Source organism: Spermophilus citellus (assembly GCF_964194105.1).
Source record: "Spermophilus citellus genome assembly, chromosome: 5".
Lineage (NCBI taxonomy): Eukaryota > Metazoa > Chordata > Mammalia > Rodentia > Sciuridae > Spermophilus > Spermophilus citellus.
The window spans coordinates 98,251,210-98,271,576 of NC_138186.1; the positions used below are offsets into that span (position 1 = coordinate 98,251,210).

At 40.5% G+C, this 20,367-nt stretch overlaps 1 protein-coding gene across 1 annotated transcript in view; it reads right to left on the minus strand.

Annotated features, from left to right (window-relative positions):
• Positions 1-15,696: 15,696 nt before the first annotated feature.
• The window catches only part of GABRR2 (gamma-aminobutyric acid type A receptor subunit rho2), a 58,886-nt gene continuing 54,215 nt past the window's right edge, over positions 15,697-20,367 (minus strand). The window contains exon 9 of the mRNA XM_081295275.1: positions 15,697-20,253. Coding sequence (XP_081151401.1) covers positions 19,942-20,253 — 312 coding nt within the window. The 3' untranslated portion in view covers positions 15,697-19,941. The remainder of the gene's footprint in view (positions 20,254-20,367) is intronic.

The window sequence follows — 20,367 nt, forward strand, 5'->3', positions numbered from 1 at the left end:
CTGCAAGATACTTTTATCTGTAAAAATAAAATAGAGGCTGTCCCAAGGAACTCCACTCAAACTGTCTTAAACAGAAACATATTCTCTCATACAACAAGAATTTCCGGCTACAGAACATGTAACTCTGAATTCAGATTCACCCTGTCTTCAGAATCTCTGTATAGTGAGTCAGTGGTGTCATAAAAAAAGCACAGGCTCTTTCCTTTCTTCCTTCTTCCATGTATTCTCTTTTCCCCTCCGGCCATTTTGCAATATGGCTGCTAACAGTAACCATTTCCTCATTTATATCCAGTGGGAGAGGAAGGGAAAACCTCTTCCCACAGCATGGAAGACAAGCCCTTCCCCTCAGTCTGACTGGGTCTAGTAAGGTCACAAGTCATCTCCCTACCTTTACCAGGGGGAAATGTGCTCCGATTGGCCTGTGCTAATCAGGATCTCACTCTAGACCAGGAATGAGGCAGATGTAGAGCAAAACTTGCTCTGATCAGGAAGAAGACAGGGTGGATGACTAGTCAATCACGAGTGGAACCCATCACAGGTACAAAGCATTGTCTGTAGGCCGAACATGTAACATGTGCTGCTGTTTTCAAAGTCCTAGTGTGTTTATGATCAACAACATGCAAACCTGTTTTGGAAGTCCTGCTGGATTTGTCATGGCCTTTAGCCATGTGCTTTCTCAACCAGGAGATATTTAAAATATGGCTACTATCATCTGATATGGAAGAAAGGAAGCTTGTTTCCTCGTAATGTCAACTTTTAAATTAAATTGCATTTCCAGTGGAAAAGTGCAGCCCTGTCTCCCTCTGCTGGAATCCTAGTGAAAATCTCTAAGGCAACCTTTTATTTATTTCCAACTCTGACTTTAATTGAAACCCATAGGCTTTTAGGCTCAAATATAACTTCACAAAAAGTCCCCTGATTTCTCATTGATGGGGTTTGGTATGCTTGTCACATCTCCAGGGAGTCCCTGTGGCAGATATTGTGGTGAAAAGAGGAAATGCTGTGAGATCCAGCTGGTTCGTGGTGCGTGACTGAGGAGCCCCCCATGGGGTTGCCGGAATGAAGAGGGGGTGCTGAGGCGGTTCCTCTCAGCAGCATTGCAAGTTGTCTGAGGACCGAATGCAAAACACAGACTTCTTTTCTTGTCTCCCAAAGAAACCCAACTGCTGCTGAATAATTATAGCTTGCAGTCGAATGTTTTTTTGGCATTTCACAAATTGTTTTCACATCCATGATTCCATTCGGTCCCAAGAACAAACCTTCAAATGAGGCATAGCAGGTTAGCACCACCACTTCATGGTTAAGGAAGCTCAGGCCCCAAGGCATGAAGATATTTGCCCAAGACATATGATTAATAAATAGGAAAATTGGTAATTTCCGTCCCAGAACTGGTGCTTTTTCATGGACTCTATACTCCCTTCCTGAGATGGCTGATCTGTAAAATGATTTTCTTTATGACAGTCTTCTCACTTACCATGTTACCCAATAAGGTGCTTTGATGACAACCCAAATCTTTTAGTTAATTAATTACAGATTATTCCCTGCTAATTAAAGGAGCTGATTCATTTGAATGAAGGAGAGGCATTTTGGCAATGGTAAGAATGAATTCTTTGAATAAAAAGCCATATTTGGAACTGTCAACTCTTGAAGAAAAGATTATAGTTTAATTTCATGATAACAAACAACAGATTTAATTGGAGTCAGGTTAATGTACAATAGAAAAGAACCACATAAGGTAAGAACAACATAACACAGTGTTAAGTTGTGCAATTTAATGTATGACTATTCAACTTTTAGAGTACAGAGTTATCTTGACTCATTTAATAAATTTGTCAATAATTTTTAAAAGTTGGTCAATTTAAATTCCACTTTCTCTTCAGATCTCTTGGAACGTAAAAACAAAAAAGCAAGTCTCTGAGTGTTTTTATTAGTTTCTAATTTTTCAGATGACTTGGTTCTTCATTTTAAGGGAAAGAGAAAACATTAGGGATATTTATGAGCCAGTGAAAGTAATGATTTCTGTAGATTTGTGCCCACTGAGGCTTAGGGTGAATCTCTCCCTAAAGAGAGGTGTTACCTAGCGGCTTCTGAAATCACCTTTCTGCCATCCTGGGGGACATCCAGGACACCCATGGACATACATTGCAGGCTTTGGGAAGTTGCAGGTAGTTGATCACTGGTGGCTAGAGCTTACCTTAGACATCCTATAGAATCATGACTATTTTAACTAGAGAAAATTTTGAGATTCCCCAGGTTAATCTATTTTATTTACCATCAGAAAACTGGTCTAGATGGGTTACTTGATTTTGGTTGCTTTCTCCAAGTGCACAGGAGGTTCTTGTTTTATTGGTTCCATGTAGATACAATAGGTAATTTCCTGTCTGTTTAGTCAATGCTGGAGATAGACTTGGCTGATCCCTACTGATGTGATCTTTAAAGCTCTAACTTCTGCATCTGATTGTTCTATAGAAAGCTAAAGATAGAAGCACAGGTGGTTTTCTCAGTTGGTTTTTCTTGAGTTGAATACCACGGTTCCTGCTTTGAAACCTCAGTAATAGGAACATGTAATTTTTTTTTTTTTTTAGTTTACTGTGATCATTTTGCTTAAAAACTGTGCTTATTTAAGTCAATTTACAGGTGTTACTTAGTATTCCCTGGTAATTTTTAGATTAAAAAAAAAAGCTACTGTGTCTGTCTTACCTGCCCCACCCAGTCATGTAAGGTGCCTCTTGAACTCAGTCATACATCACATTTCAGAAAAAGAGGCAATCCTGAGGCAGTAGAGAAGTTACTAAAGAGCAAGGCCAAACTGTCCAGGCAGTGAGGACAAAGAGATTTGAGTCAATGACAAGTCCTCGGATGTAGGAATGCTCCTTTGTTAGCATTCCATGCCAAGAGGCATTTCCCACCTCAGTCGGACATGACACTAAGTATCCTGGGAAAGACAGCCATATGGAGGAAAGACAGCCATGTGCAGGGGCCCATGGAGTCTTTTCCATCATGCTGGTGGTTCTGATTGTCCTATAGGCACAAAGGTTGTCATGGTGTGCACAAAGAATACGCCTGACTCACTAATCTCACTACAAACCTCTGAGAGGACCAAAATGGGAAATCATTAAGATTTTAGGCAAACTTTCAGCTTTCTTCTGTTATGTCTAGTGGATAATACTCCAGAGGGTGTGAATATAGCAACCCTCCCACGATTAACAAAGGTGGAGGGAGTTACTGCAAAGTGGGGATGCTAGGAGGAGAAATGACATCATCTTAGAGAAGCAGATGGCGTGATAGTAACAGCTCAGCCTAAGCCAGTTCCACCCACTTCCAGATCCCAGTTATGTATGCCATTTACAGCTGTGTATCCTCTGGGAGATAAGTCTGTCCAGACCTTAATTTCTTTATCTGCAAAATGGGAATGATAGTGACAGTACTGATTTCTTAAGTAGGTAAATTAGTTAATACGTGTAAAATCATGCATGACACATGTAAAATGTTTGCTATGGACTGAATGCTTGCAACACCCCCTGCCAAATGCCCCAACACCCTTCCTCCTCCTCCCCCCCTCCTCCTCCCCCTCTTCCTCCTCCTCCTCCTCCTTCATTTGTACCAGGATTTGAACTCAGGGACACATAACCAACACTTTTTGTATTTTATTTTGAGACAAGATCTTGCTGAGTTGCTTAGGGCCTCATTAAGTTGCAGTGGCTGACTTTGAACTCAGGATCCTCCTGCCTCAAGTTCTTCCAAGCCATAGGGATTACACAGATGCACCGATACACCCAGCCAACAGATGCTCTTCTATGCATTCTCTCATTTGCTTCCCACAAAGATTCTGTGAGGTAGGTGAGGCAGGATCAAGTTCCCCATTTTACACATAGGAAAACAGATTCCAAGAATATTTTTTAATATAAAATGGAGCAATAATAACCAACCAGGAAGGGACAACTAATTTCTAAATTGTAAACATGCATCTCAGACTAAACCCATTTTCTTCATTTGATTGCAATTGGTATTTAACAACTTTTAAATACTGCATGGATTCATTCTGGGAGAGTTATTTTGTTGTTGTTGTTTCATGCTATTACCTTCTTGCACAAATTCCTCACTCAACCCAGTATCCATCCAAAGCAAGGTTCAAATTTTATGTTTGCTGCATCTGAGCTTCAGTCAAGAGTATTTATCTCTATTGGGCATGTTTCTGTGCTAAACAACTCACACATACACCTGCTAGTTTCTTTAGAAAGTTAAATTTACACCTGACTTAGATATGATCTCAAAAGCACAAAGAAAATAGATAAATTGGGCTTCATCAAAATTAAAAACTTTGGTGCTTCAGTGGGCACCATGAGGAGAGTGAAAACAGAGTCAACTGATTGGGAGAAAATATTTGCAAAGAACATGTCTGATAATGGATTTTTGTCTAGAATATATAAACAATTCCTACAACTCAATCATAAAAAGAGAAAACCAAATTTAAAAATGGGTAAACAATATGAATAGACTTTTCTCCAAAGAAAATATATAAGTAACCAATAGGCAGATGAGAGATATTTAACATCATTGTCACCAAAGAAATGCAAATCAAATCCACAATGAGGTACCACTTCACACCCCATCATAGGTTGACTAAAATAAGGACAGACAAAAGTAAGTATTGGTGAGGATTTGAAGAAATTGAAACCCTCACCTATCAACTGGTAAAAATGTAAAATGAAGCCTTAACTTTGGAAAATGGTTTGGCAGTTCTTCAAAAAGTTAAACATAGTTACCATATGACTCAGCAATTCTACACTTAGATTTATACCCAGGAGATATGAAAAATTTGTCTACACTAAATCTTGTGCATGAATGTTCATAGACGCATGATTCATAATAGCCGAGAGTAGAAATAAACCAAATGTCCATCAACTGATGGATGGATAAAGAGAATGTGGTATATTCATATAACAGGCAATTATTTAGCAATTAATAAGGAACCAACAACAACATAGATAAAACTTGAAGACATTAGACAAAGTAAAAGAAATCATCACAAAAAACCACATATTGCATGATTTCATTTATATGAAGTGTGTGGAATAGGCAAGTTCACAGAAGCAAAGTTAACTAATGGTTGCCTAGGGCTGGGGTACGGCAGTAACAGGAAAATTAGGGATAATAAGACAAGGAGTTTCTTTTTGACTTGATGCAAATGTTGTAAAATTGATTGTTTTAATAGTTAAATGATTATATGATATACTAAAAAGAATTAAATTGAAAACTTCAAGTAGGCAATCTGTATGGTATGTGAATTGTATGTCAATACAAATATTTCTGAGGAAAAAAGTACTTTGACTTATAAACAGGTATAAATACTCTGATCTTATACCCATATGCCTAGGAGAAATGACAGCATTTGTTCATACAAAGTCTTGCACACAAATGTTTGTAGAAACTTTACATATAAATTTATAGTTTATTTTTACTAGTTATAATTTACTATAAGAAACTTAATTTCCCCAAATGAAAACAACCCTTCAGGGCTGGGGATGTGGCTCAAGCGGTAGCGCGCTCACCTCGCATGCGTGAAGCCCGGGTTCGATCCTCAAGCACCACATACCAACAAAGATGTTGTGTCCCCCGAGAACTAAAAAATAAATATTAAAAATTCTCTCTCTCTCTCTCTCACTCTCCTCTCTCACTCTCTCTTTAAAAAAAAAAAAAAGAAAAGAAAACAACCCTTCAACAGGAGACTGGATTAAGAAACTACGGTTATTCATACAATAAGATACTACCCAGCAGCAAACAGAAAGACATTACTAATATATGTAAGCACATAAATTAATCTCAAAATGTTGTGTTGAGTAAAAAGAAAAAAGCCAAACACAGAAGAGTACACACCTTATGATTGCATTTGGATGAGGTTTCGGAAATGGCAGAACTAATCTGATAGTGACAGAACTAAGAACAGTGGTTGTGAGGTAAGAGGGAGGTAAAGGGAAGGACTGACCTGAGGCTTGAGAGAAGTTCATGAGGTGTCGGAAGTGTTCTGTCTTGATAGAAATAAGGATTAATGGGCATATACATTTTTAAAACTCACACTTATGTCTGTGGATTTCCTGCATGCAATTTACCTTAATAAAATTATCAGCTGTAGATAGTTATACAAATTATCTAATAATAGTTTATTAACTTGTAGCTTTTTCGGAAACACAGATATGACTACGCATTTCATCCCATATTTGTGTGGAACGTGCACATGATATGCAATAGGTAAGAGCAGAGTAATACTATGGAAAACAAGAGATACTTTTGGGGGCTGGAACATGGCTCAGTAGTAGAGCTCTTGCCTTGCATGTACAAGGCCCTGGGTTCAATACCCAGCACCATAAATTTAAAAAAAAAAAAAAAAAGATCTTTTTTCCTGGGTATGATGACCTTAAGTCATCTCACATCTCAGGTATACAAATGGTCTAGATTACTAACCCATTTAGTGACACATTATTATTCACATTCCTTATAAATGTCTATTTCTTTTATAAAGAAAGAATATCTAGAACTTTAAACTCTAGCTATCTATCCCTGTATTCTTCTCTCCTAATGTACATATTTCATATGTGTATAGTGACTCAACTTCTTCAAGATATTCAAGCTCGGGTGAGCTTCTCTGCGGGCATTGACATCCTTTTAAGCACATGACACTTAACAACACTGCACTATTATTCACTAGGAGGATGAGGCAACTCAGGGCAAACTCCTCACCCCTCCCAGGAAAGCAACCTAAGACTTGAATCACACAGGAGGTCATGAAAGTATTACTCTCCGTGTCTTGCCCTTTCCCATTGGTTAGTCAGGGCTCCCTAAGAGTGTGGGGAGGACAGCATAGTTCAGCCTCAGGAAGGCTGTGTGGGGCAGTGGAATAGTTAGTGGAATGGCCTTCACAGTCTACTCCAAGGAGAAGACTTTGGGCTATCACCATCTGTCCCAAAGAAAACTGTCCTGAATTCTCTGACTCCATTTGATTGCTCCTAAATAGGCAGAGTTGAAGGGAGAAAGAAAGAAATTCTGTGCTCTTTTTGGAATAAACCGTGGCCAGGATTCAGTACTCAGGCACAGAAAGGTTCTGAGCCTCTGAGTCCAGTTGCAGTAGGCTCCAGGCATCAGTGCAATGCTTTAGAAAGACCCATTCGTCTCTGACCTGTCTGCTTTACACTTGAGATAGGAACAGGAAGGTATCTGAGTGAGAGGAATGGAGGAAGGAGGTGATGGCTGACCACCTTGTCCTTAGACCTGAGCTTCCTAATAGGCCTCAGATGGTGAGTGCGCCATAAAAACAACTAGCTGTGTTCTTGGATGCTCTGTCAGGAACTGCTCCTTCCTCCACTGGATGATTTTCCTTTTCTTCCAGCATCCCCTATTTTTATGTAGGTATAGGCCTATTGAGAGCAAATACTTTCCCCAGCATTCTTTGCAGCTGATGTGGCTGAAGAGGAGTGTGGTGGCCGTGGAATTTCACTTGAAAGTTAGTTGGCATGCTCCCTTTGCCCATCTTTGTCTGTTTAGCCACAGTGCTTTCTCAAATGCAAAAATGATGACTAGAGCTGCTGCCACCCTCTTGGATCACAAGGTCAAGGACAACCTAACCTTCTGGGGCAGGAAGTTGTGAGCTGGTAAATGCCTGAGCTTTAGGCCCCTGAAGACTTTGTGGAGCAGAACCACTGTACCACCCTCATTTGTCCAATTCCAGACTTCTATTTGATTTAACCGTGTGTGTGTGTGTGAGTGTGTGTGTGTGTGTGTGTGTGTGTGTGTGTTGTAGTGTGCCAGCGATTGAACTCAGGGCCTGGCCAAGCTAAGCAGGCACTCCACCATTGGACTACATCCCCAGCTCCCTCATGTTATTTTTATTCCATTGTAGCTGAGTCTAATTAAAACTGAAAAGGGGGTCATTCAGCAAGTCACTGAAAGCAACTGCAAAATCTGGTGACACTGGATGACATCAAGCAAATATTTCAAAGGGTTTTTTTCCTAAGGTCAAAAATATGCTTTAGTTTACTCAGGAAAAAGAATGATTCAATGAAGAATTTTGAAAGCTGATCCATCTTTAACATTTCAGCTTCCGAGAGAATACTCACAGATGTCCCAGTGGGTCTGAGGCTGGGAGAATAAAATCTCTAGCCAAACCAAGAAGTCCCAACCTAGCTCATGTGCAGTCACCAATTTCAAGTAATTTCAAGTATAACTAATTTTAATCCTAAAAAAGTAAATGGCCGAGGAGGGTAAATGGGAGAGTACCTTTCCTTTAAAATCTAGCAGTCTGACTTTAGATAAGTCACTCAGTCTTTCTGGATCTATTTTCTCATTTGCAAAACAAAAAACAAGTCCTTTGTTCCATAGGTGGTCCCCAAAAGTACCATGGGTCTGTGATAAAGATTTCCTCTGTGCTCTTGATGGAAATGTCAGGGATAATGCTGGGGCGTAGTGGACACATGCCTATAATTCCAGTGGCTTGGGAGGCTGAAGCAGGAGGACCATGAGTTCAAAGTCAGTCTCAGCAACTTAGTGAGGCCCTAAACAACTCAATGAGGCCCTGTCTCTAAATTATATATGTATGTCTCTAAATTATATATGCATGCATACATCTGAGCTACAACCCCAGCCTTTATTTTTTCATTTTTACAGTCTGAATATGATAATTTATTAACCTTGTCTTCAAGTCCTGATATCTTTTTTTCTGCTTGATCTGATCTATTAGTGATGATTCCAAATTAGGTTTTTATTTGAATTTTCATTTCCAAAATTTTTGCTTGGTTCTTGTTCAGAATCTCTCTCTATATTGAATTGCTCTTCCATATCCTGCATATTCTTCCTTAATACATTCAGCTGTTTATTTGTAACTTTTTCAAAAATTCATTGGTCACTTTTAATGTCATTCTTCTTAATTACTTGTCCAGCATTTCATCCACTTCACTGTCTTTGGAGTCAGTTACCATATAATTTTTTTGGGGTACTAAAGATTGAACCTAGGGGTTTCATAACCACTGAACCACATCCCCATCACTTTTTATTTATTTTTAATTTTGAGACAGGGTATTGCTAAGTTTCTTAGGGCTTTGCTTAGTTGCTGAGTTTAGTCTTGAATTTATGATCCTCCTGCCTCAGCCTTCAGACTTGCTGGGATTACAGGTGTGTGCCACCATGCCCCACAAATACTATAAAATTTCTGTTGTTTTGAAAATGATGACAAGGTCAGGTGTGGTGATGCATACCTGTAATCCCAGCAACTCAGGAGGCTACAGAAGAAGGATAACAAATTTGAGGTCAGCCTGGGAAATTTAGCAAGGCCCTCAGTAACTTAGCAAGACCCTGCCACAAAATAAAAAAATAAAAAATAAAAGGGCTGGGGATGTAGCTCAGTGGCAAAGCATCTCTGGGTTCAATCCCCAGGAAAAAAACCAAAACGATGGTGATAGAAATAGGAGTACTGTTTTGAGTTGTGGATAGCTTTAAATGTTTTTATTAGGCAACCGTTGCCCCCACCCCCCACACGCCATCCCCAAGATGCTTCTTTTATCTCCTATTCTTCTCCTCCTCTTTTCTTATATTCCTCCTCCTCCTCCTTCTTCTTTTTTTTTTGGTGGGGGGGGGTACCAGGGATTGAACTCAGGAGCACTCAACCACTGAGCCACATCCCCAGCCCTACTTTGTATTTTATTTAGAGACAGGGTCTCACTGAGTTGCTTAGCACCTTGCCATTGCCGAGGCTGCTTTTGAACTCACGATAATCCTGTCTCAGCCTCTGGAGTCGCTGGGATTACAAGCATTCATCACCGCACCTGGCTCTCCTCTTCTTCTTATACTATGTATTTTCTCATGACCAGGCACAGGAGTGAGTAATTTAGACATATTAACTCACTTATTCCTCACATCCACACCAAGAGGCAAAAATTACCATCCTTATTTTTTTTTCAGATGGAGAAACTAAAACTCAAAGAGATTAAGTAAACAGCTCAAGATCATATAATTAACAACGTACATTCTCTGGCTCTCAAGGCTCCTGCCTCCAGATTGAACATGAATGAGATATTTTAATAGCTAACAAGAAATGACATGATATAAGCATCTAGCATTGTGTATAGTACTTACTAGGCACTTATATACAGGAGTTGTTCATTCATTTCTCTCATAAATATTTACTGAGCATCTACCATGTGCCAAGCACTGTTACAGACCCTGAAATACAGCAATTAAGAAAAAAACCACCGGCCATGATGGCATACACCTATAATCCCAGCAACTTGGAGGATGAAGCAGGAGGTTTGCAAGTTTGAGACCAGCTTCAGCAACTTAGTGAGGCCCTAAGAAACTTAACAAGACCCTATCTCAAAATGAAAGGGTGTGGGATGTAGCTCAATGGTAAATCTTCACTGGGTTCAAGCCCTAGTACCAAAAGAGAAGAAAATTCTTCTAGATCTTATTTTACATCTGCAATTACATCATCTGCTTTAGCTTCACCCCATACATCCTCCCTGATCTCAGGGGAATGAAAAAGGTCTGTAGCCATACTCCATGCTACAGCCCCTCAAATGCACAGCAGAACTCAGAGGAGAGTAGGAGGAATGGTGTCAGGGACTGCCAGCTTCCTAGTGGAGGGAGTGGTGCTCTTTGATGAGAAAGGAAAGGTAGAAGGAAAAGGAAGAAAGTGGGAAGGGTTAGAGGCCTGAAGAGGACAGGCAAATAGAACCAGGACCCTGGGCTGGAAGCTTCTTCAAGCACCATGGATGGTTGGTGCCTACCCAGCCCTCATACCCTGACTCCTATTTCACCCATGTCACCAGGAACTCAGGTGCCTTCTGAATTGATCTGAGGATCATTGATAATAGAGGACTGAAACTTCCTTTTGGCCATTTTTTTTTTCTTGATCTCCATAGCTTTCTTGTAGAAAACCATGAAAATTGAGAAGGACTTGGGGCTAGAAGTCCCAGTTGTAGTCTAGCCCTGTAACTTGCCATCTTTGCCTCTTATCTCCTACTTCATTAGGTTCTCGAAAGGATTAAAGGATTAGGTTTCTGAAAAAGCTCCTGACCATTGTAGCTAAGTATTTTATGTCGGGGCCTACGCTTTGCTTAAAATCAGCATGAACAAATTATTGAGAAAAGAGGAAGGCTGGGATTCCCCTCCTCGTCTTTCTATGTCTCTGCCTATTTTTTGTCCCCACCCCATGCTTTGCTCATTTGTGTTCTTCCATCTCTTTCATCCCTGTAGGAGACCCTGAAGCAACCCCCCTGATGACTCCTTGGGTCCCAGGGAACATTTTGCAAAATATGTCTAGACAATGCTCTCTCAGAAAAATGTATTTCACACTCTGTGTTTGAAGCTCAGGCATTTAAAAAAAAATGTTTCCAGATGACTCATGTATAGCCAGGGCTAGAAACCACTGATCAAGAATAATCTCAACATAAAGGAAGTGCTCTGATGTGCAAAGGCACAAAATGCTTTTGGTACTTTCTTCCTGTCTGCTATTGGCAGATGTTTTTATGATGCAGTTATAGGCATTCTGCAGATGGTCTTGGAGATTGGTCAGGTTGGACCACAGGCCTTCCTGCCATGAATTGTAGCTCTCGGTAGGAATAGTCTAACACACTCATTGTTATGGTCTGGTTCTAGAATGTCCCCAAAACTCATATGTTGAAGGCTTGTGTTTTAGCTTTTTCATCTCTGTGACCAAAAGACCCAAATGAAAACAATGAGAGTAATAAAAATTTATTTGGCTCACAGTTTCAGAGGTCTCATGCCACAGAAAGCTGACTCTATAACTCTGGGCCCAAGGTGAAGCAGAATACCACGGCAGAGGAAAGCAGCTCAGGACATAACAATCAGGAAGGAGGGAGGGAGAGAGAAACAGAGAGATAAAACTCTGCTTACCAGGGACAAAATATAAATCTCAAAGGCCTGTCCACAGTGACCTATCTTCTGCAGCTACACCCTACCTGCCTATAGTTACCATCCAGTTAATTCCCTATCAGTGGATTAATGCACTGATTAGGTTAACGTTCTCATAATCCAATCATTTCACCTCTGAATATTCTTGTATTATATGAATTATATGTATATGAATTATATGTATTATAAAATCTCACATATGAGATTTTGGGGAACGTCTCATAATTAAATCATAAAAACTTGTTTACCCGCACAATAATGTTCACAGGTAGGGCTTTGGGGGAAGTGATTGGATCGTGAGAGCTCTAATTTCATCAGTAAATCAATAGATAGATGAATGGACTACTAGGAAGTGGTGGAAAATATAGAAAGTAGAACCCAGCTAGAGGGAGCTGGGATCTTGCCCTTGAGGACGCTGTCTTATTCCTGACTTCTTCCTTTCTCTATCTCTGCCTGGCTATCATGAGCTGATCATTTGTCTCCACCATGCCATTCTTCCATGTTGTTCTACCTCACCTCAGGCCTAGAGCAGTGAAGCCAGCTGACCATAGACTGAAACCATTGAACCATGAGCCAAAATAAATCTTTCTTCCTTTAACTTGTTTTTCTCAGATATTTATCACAGCAATGAAATGTTGACTAACACACTCATCCTCAGACTTATGTGGGGTACACAGTCTTCCTTGTGGGTGCCATTTTGAATCATGCCATGTTTCCTAGAGGTCAGCAGGAATGAGGAAATCAGCTGCTTCTAATCAAATATTAATGCTCTGGGCCATAGCCATCCATTGTTTTGCAACAAAGTAGAAAAGGGGAAACATTTCCGAGGGTAGTGAAGATGAGGACTATGAATTCTGCATTCATTAAATTAATGGTACCATTTAAAGAGCATTGGCAGTGGAAACTCATAATGCTTCTGCCCTGGCCATCTTGAACATCTGCATATCTCACAAAGCACACTTCCAGCCACAGGGGGTTAACATTTTATCCTAAATGCCAAGTCTCCACCAGAATGTAAGTATATTTCTGTTCCAGCATGTTTCAGCACAACCTAGATCAGTTTGAATTCTCTTTCTACTCTTTCCAACTTCTTCTTTGTCCTTCTAAGTAAGGAATGAGTCACCCTTTCCTTGAAAATATGATAAATGGATTGTTTCATGCAAAGTCCACCTGCCTAGATGTTTTGAATACAGCTATTAAAGGCAACACAGCTTACTGGTATGTAGTAGGGGGAAATCCTTCCTATTACAATGGAATTTATGTGAGAACTGAAATAGGAACCTAGTCTTTGAACATCTAGCATTTACCATGGTGCTAAAAGCAGAATGCGTACAATACTTGGCTCTTTGTACAATGTTGTTACTTTAATGTCTGTTCTATCTTTTGTGATGTCTGAGGCAGTGCCCACCCCATTGGTGTGGGGACGGAAGACAGCATGAATACTCCCAAACTCTGGTCCACACACCTAATGATCCAGTTGTAAGTACTATTCTTGTACCACTCCCCCAAATTCCAGTACAATAGTACTGGAGCACAACTCTCATTCAGGTTGGGAATACCTTCATGTCATTTTTAAATCCTCCAAAAAATAAGAATTCATAACAGTCTTTCCATAAAAAACAGTATTAATTCTCTGGACATTCTTCTTTCTATTCATCTAAATCACTTGTGGTTGAGAGAACGGTTCTCTTCTTTGTCAAGGACAGCTGTCCCCTTGGGGATTGCTCCCATTTAGCCTCCTGACTACATCTTGCCACATCTGTTCACAGTTTCTATTCTTCTCAGTTTTTATGGTTATTAGTTGTCCCCAGACTCAGCCTCCTCCACTTCCTCCCAGTTTCTGGAATATAACATTCTTCTGTTGACTGATCTATTTCTCTAATCAGTTCCCTTCCCACCTAAATACACACTCCCAAGCACTTGTCCACAGACCTCCTCCTCTGCTTTTCTCCTTCAAGCATTTCATCCACTTTCATAGTTTCATTGAGAATATCTAGGAGTCCCAAATCTATCTCACTCCCAGCCTTAGACCAGCATTTAAAACTTTTTATGTAACTTGTCCACTGTTTGACCAAATTCAAACTCCTCATCTTCCATGAATAACAGCTCTTCCTCCTGTCTTCCCAGTCTTGACTAACAGCATATAGGCTACTTCTCTCACACATAACTGGACTTAGCGTGAACTTTCTCCACTACCATTATCATTATTTTCCTTATTCATTGTTTTTTTTTTTTTCAAACTAAGAATTCCTGCATTTTTCAAATTCATGGTATCTCTTCTGCATATATTTACAAAAAGATTGAACCAAATAGAAGTGGCTTTGAAGGGTTCTTTTAAAACTTAAACAGAGCATAGAACTCTCATCATCTTCAACATACATGGCCCAGACGAGACCACTCAAATTCTTTCCCTAAGTTTATTTTCAAGTAGAATGAACTTCGAATCATAAAATCAGAATTATAGAACTCTAAAACTGTATGGCCAAGACTGTCATGGCTGCTGCCTTTTCACCTCCTAGAACCACCAGGTACGGAAAGCCTATCTGCAGTGGCTAAGAATAAAGCAGAGAAATGGATGGAGAGAAGATCCTGGAGGGACGTTATTGAGCCTAATTCCAAACACTTAAATTCCCGGAGCTTCTCTACTTTTAGTGAGTTCTTTCTTTCTATGAGCCCTATGGGCTCATAAATCCCAATTTTACTTGTACCATTTTTAGTTGGATATCTGTCAGCAGCAACCAAAAGGATTTGAGAATATACCGTTCATATTCTGTTCACAAATGAATCCATTTTCCATAATATTTGCTGAGGGCCATTGCCAAGTAGGAATGACACATCGAAATTTCCTTGCCAGCATACCCCATGTTAAATGGACTTGCCTTGGAAATTCGCTGTGACATTGCATGTGTGTTTGAGAAAGGTGACCCTGCTCAAGGACGAGGGTGGATCCAGGTTTAGGGTGTATCCTGCAGGTTTTAGGAAGTATCCCGGTTTAGGATAATTTGGGTTTAAGGCGTTCCCGGTTTAAGACAACCTGGGTTTAGGGAAGTTCCAGGTTTAAGGTTATTGCTGCTGGGAATAGGGCGTATCCTGCTGCCTGAGTTCCCGTTGAGTTCTCGTGGAATTAAAAAAGTATTTGGGATGTGAATTGTGCGGCAGAACTGGGATTTCCCCAGAACGTGTGTGGAGGCCGGTGTGAGTTCGGGAATAAAGAATTGCTGTTTGAATCTACAAGGTGTGTGGTGGCTCGTGATTCTGTGCCCAGCCAAGACTGTGGCAAATATTATTTCTTCCCTCCTCAAAACTTCTTGCTCTTACTTTCCCAATACTATATTTTTGTGTGTGTACAACCTAGAAAGTGTCTATTCACTGTCTCATACCTGAGCTTTCCTTCTTCAATGTTGTCATTCTCTCTTCCTCTTTTCTAGAAGTTGAAACTATATATATCTATCTACTGCTCAAAATTCACCACTTACAGGACTCCTCAACTTCTGTGATCTGTACCTCTTTTGAACCACATTTACTATGGTGTAAGCTTCTCATTTGTTGAAGGATATTTTCCATCCATGTGTGTATCTGCCACCACTTCATCCCCCAGCACAAGACCTTGAAGACAAGTGCTTGATAAATTCTGATTCCTTAGTCTCAATAAGAGTATGTCCAGCCACCAATTTTTGATAATATGCATTTCTTTTATTCTAACATGTACATTTTTCACAATTTAATATTGGCATAATCAAGATTCATCTTATAATCATCAACATGCCATAATTTAATTAACATTTTTCCTCTCTTAATGGTACATAAAATATGAGTGCATCTTACATTTGATAACATTTTAGATTATGTAAAATAAAATATTGTTCCAGCCCTGATAACAATTGCATTTGATTCTCTGTCTTCCTACCTCTAGGGTAAATCATTCCACATTTTCAACATTTCCTTGGTTCCCTTTTCTATTCCTACTATTGTTGTTGTCTCTAGTTCACCTCCTTTAATTTCACTTTCTGAAATAGAATCAGACCACTATATTACAATCAGTCAGTGCTACCATTGCATCATGGTCCCACATGACAAAACAGTGTATATGATTCTAAATATGTTTGCTATAGAGTTAACTCCAGTTAAATGTATAAACTAGCAAAAATACTCTATTTGTTTTAAGTTATGAACAGGCAACCATGTTACATGAATCATACTTTATGAAAACAGCATAGTTAGAAGCAAAATAGTGTTGAATTTAAATAAGACTTACAACCAAAGCAATATGACATATTTAATGGTAACATAATTATTATTTTTTGAGCAGCATTGTGGCCTGGGAGAGTCTCAAGATATGAAAGATTTCTCAACAAGTCCAGAGCCCCGTATCATCCAATCATTTTTGTTTGCACATTTTCATTCTTCACTGATTTGTGAGGCTGGAAAATCCAGTGGTCTTGAGCAAGGCAAGTCCATGGTGGGGAAGTTGTCCTCATTAGCATCCGCATGATAGGGAGCTTGCCCTACAAACCCTATTCTCCATACTAGAATCTTCACTTCCAAACTTTCCTCCCTCCCTACATACCTTTGCTCAGGCCAATCCCTTCATCTAGAGTGCTAACAGAACTTTCTGCCATTGTGTAAATGTTCTACAGCTCTGGATTGTCCACTGCAGTAGCCACCAGTACTTATGGCTATGGAACAGAGCACTTAAAGTGTGATTAGTGCAACTGAGAAACTGAGTTTTCCGTTTCATTTAACTTTAATTTAGACTTAAACAGACATGTAGATAATGGCTACCATATTAGAAAGAATATACCTAGCATGTTTTTTGCCCCAGTTTTTCTCCTTAAAATTCCTGACCTTCAAGGGGTATCTCAGGGGCTGCTTTCTCCATGAGGTCCCATCTTCCAGTCTTCCAAGTGGAATTCATTTTTTTCTTTTTTCAAGATTCTCAGCATCCATTGAACCATTATGTGTTAAGCACTTTTTATGATTTGAATGCATCCCTCCAAATTTCATTTGTTGGGAACTCGATTGCTAAATTAATATGCTAATAATATTTGGAAGTGGAGCCTTTGGGAGGTAGTCAAGATCAGATGAGGTCAAGTGCATAGGTTTCTATGATAGCATTGTGACTTTATAAGAAGAGAAAGAGAGACCCAAACCAGCACACTTGCTCTGTCTTGCCAGATGAGTCTCTTGTGACATGAAGAGCAAGAAGGCTCTTACCTGATGTTGACATGTTCTTGGACTTCCCAGGCTCTAGAACTGTGAGCCAAGTAAACTTCTATTCTTCAGAAATTACCCAGTGTTTGGCATTTTTGTTATAACAACAGAAAATGGACTAGGACAACACTTTTTTAAATTTACAGGTATTTATCTGTCATTTCCTCTGCTTATATCCTCTTTGAGAGCTGTGACTACTCTTCTTAATTTGGACCCCACCACATCCAGTGCAGGGATGCCGTAAAATGTTTATTGCTTGAATATATAGCAGTAGCACAGCAATTGACAATAACAGTAAGGAATTGGCAAAGATTGTCATGTAGTAAAAGATTAACCTTGTGTTTCAAAAAAATGTTTGCTCCTTGGATCCTAGCTCCCAGGAGATAGCCTCTAAACCCTTAAAATGTCCTGCTTCGTAGTAGGGCCTTTGCCTGGATCACAATAGGTAGTTTATGCTACTAATGTAGTTTATGATGGCACCATGGGCCACCAGTGTTAGCCCAACCTCTAGAAAGGCTGGAGGCTAAAGTCAGCCATGTGTGTGATCAGTATATCTATGTGGCCCATCTCCAATAGAAACTGTGCACCTTGATGAGCTTGAGTTTCCTTGGTTGACACTATTCCATGCACATTGTCACACATAATTGATGGGAAAAATAAGTGAAATCCAAATAGCTCCAATAGATAAGAACAATTCAGAGTTCTGCACCTGTCTCTCCTAGACCCTCCCTTTCCCTTTGATGATTTTAGTCCATATTCATTTGCTGTTATTAATTGTGACCATAATGGTATTGGTTTTTCTGAGTTCTGTGAGTCCTTCTAGAGAATTATTAAACCCTAAGATGGTATTAGAAACCTACTGAACTTGCAGTCTCCCAAGATAAAATATGTCATTACAGTGCCGGGAGCTATCCCACCTGAGAGTTCAGCTCCTTGAGTCCTGCCCCATCACACAGCTTCTGGACTGGTGGGCAGAAAGTCACAGGAAGATCAAGGCTGGTGGCCTGATCATCCAAAATGATGAGTCTGTGTCTCAACATGAGCAAGAGACTGATGAGACAAGTGTCTGGGACCAGATTTATACAAGGAGTATATAAGGTGACAGAGGGAATCAGTAGATGAATGACCCTGGGGAAGAAACGGAGAAATGGGAATGAATAGGGCAGCCACACAGTCAGTCCAAGTGAGGGAGTAAAAGGACAGGTAGCCACAGGCCCCTGACTTAAAACTCCTAGAGGTCCTGGTATTCGTGTGCACTGCAGTCCTCAGAGCTAATCCCTACCCCCGACAGTCATGAACTGTGGAGCAGACTCCACAGGCCAGATTTGTTTTAAGACAGGGTGTGCCTTGTCTTTTGCTGATCATATTTCTACTCTTGACTAAACACTCAGACCCTGGGAAGAAGCTGGCAGGAGCAATGAGGAAGAAAGCAAAACAATGTCCTTCAGTGAGCAAGGAAACATGGGGTGGGTGTTCCTTGTATCTCCCCCAATTTCTGACTCCCAGTGCTGTAATTTAAAGGAAGAGCCCTCTTAGCAAAGTCATATCCTTTATACCACCTAAAATTCCACTAGTTAGAGATCCACTCCAGTTTTTTAGCAATCTCCTGAAACAGGCTTCAGAGAAATGACCCACAACTTAGTACAGATTCAATAAATCAGATTGCTTTCCTAACTCCGGACTTAGCTGCATTAGAGGAAAGGTCACTAGCTTGTGGAAGTAAAGGATAAATCACTCCAGAGTGTGAAGCTCTTCTGGTTAGAGTAGGTGGGATCACTGGGGTAGGGGACCAGACTTAGACACAGGGATTATAATTCTCATCATTATTTACACTATTCTGCTGGAGAAGAAGGAAAAGAGCCCAGAAACAGAAGATGATATCTGAAACTGGTTTCCACACAGACCCACACCCCTTCTCCCTAAAACCAAGTTGTACTCTCCCTAGTTCTCAAGTCCCCATCCTTCTCCCAGTCATAGGCTCTACCACATGGAGATTCCAGGAGAGAAACATAGAGCTGGCTTCATGAGGATATCACCGGAGACAGAATTGCTTTTGTAGATAAACCTGGAGTAAAATCACCAGTAAACAAAATGGGTCTGTGGGGTAGGGTAAATAGGGTTGAGGGAGCAGAGGGGCAGAAGCACATTATGATGAGTGTCGAATAAGCACAGCTTAGAGAAGTTCAATGGGGAAAGAGACTTTGTTCATTTCCACAGTTCCTGGCACAGGGTGGGACCTTAATATTTAATGAAAGGTTGAATGGATGGGTGAATGTATTACAAAATCACATGTGTTACCAGAGTGACATGGGCTAAATCACTTCCTATCTAGGATCCAAGTTAGCTAGCTAGTTTGTTTGCTTGTTTTCCTTTCTAGGCACTTAATCCAGTTGTATGGGTTCACAAATATTTTGTTCCCTATTTCCTGTCTCCTACCTAGAATACTCGTAAGCTTGCCTGTCATTTTCCCTACCCTTTCACAGCTGAATTCTAGGTTTATGAGGGTCTTGGAACATCTTGGAGGCATTAGAATCACTTTCTCTCTCTCTCTCTCTTTTTAACAGGAGGGGATTTCTTGTGAACAAGTTCTCATGCAAGAGCAGAAGACAGTTCTGTTCAGAAAGGTGTAAAGAGTGACACAGACACAGTGCAAACAAGGAGTAAACCCATGAGGTCAGGGTGAGGGCAGCCAGAAGGCCCCCAGGCTCTTCTGAGACGGGGGTGCTGCTCATGGCGGTCCAGGAGCTTCTGATCTATGTGTGTGTCCACCAATGGATGTCCATGCCTTACATAGGCATGGCCTTGGAGCCCCTAGGAAAACACTGACCAATAAATTAAATTGAAAAATATGTAGGAGGCAGGGAATATCAACCTGGAGTATTTGTCAATGGCATGGGTATTCTGGAAGAGGCGGAGCCCCACCTGGCCCTTGAGAAGCCCCCTTTTCCTGGAGGAGCTAGACTCACTGCCCAGGGCCAGGTGGACCACTATTTTATCTTGCTTTTCTTCTTCTGTCAGAATATGGTTTCTTGGGTACCCAGCCAGGCTGTTGGCCTCAGACTCACTGCAGCTTCCATCCAGCATCATGGTTTTGGAATGAGGCATTCCACACATACATGGGACCTAAGGGCAGCAAGCACAAAGGACTTGGTTAGTCCTTGAGAGCTGGGCAGAGATGGCCAGGCTTGAAAGCAAAGCCCCAGTGCTACTCAGAACCACAGAAAGAACTAGAAGGAT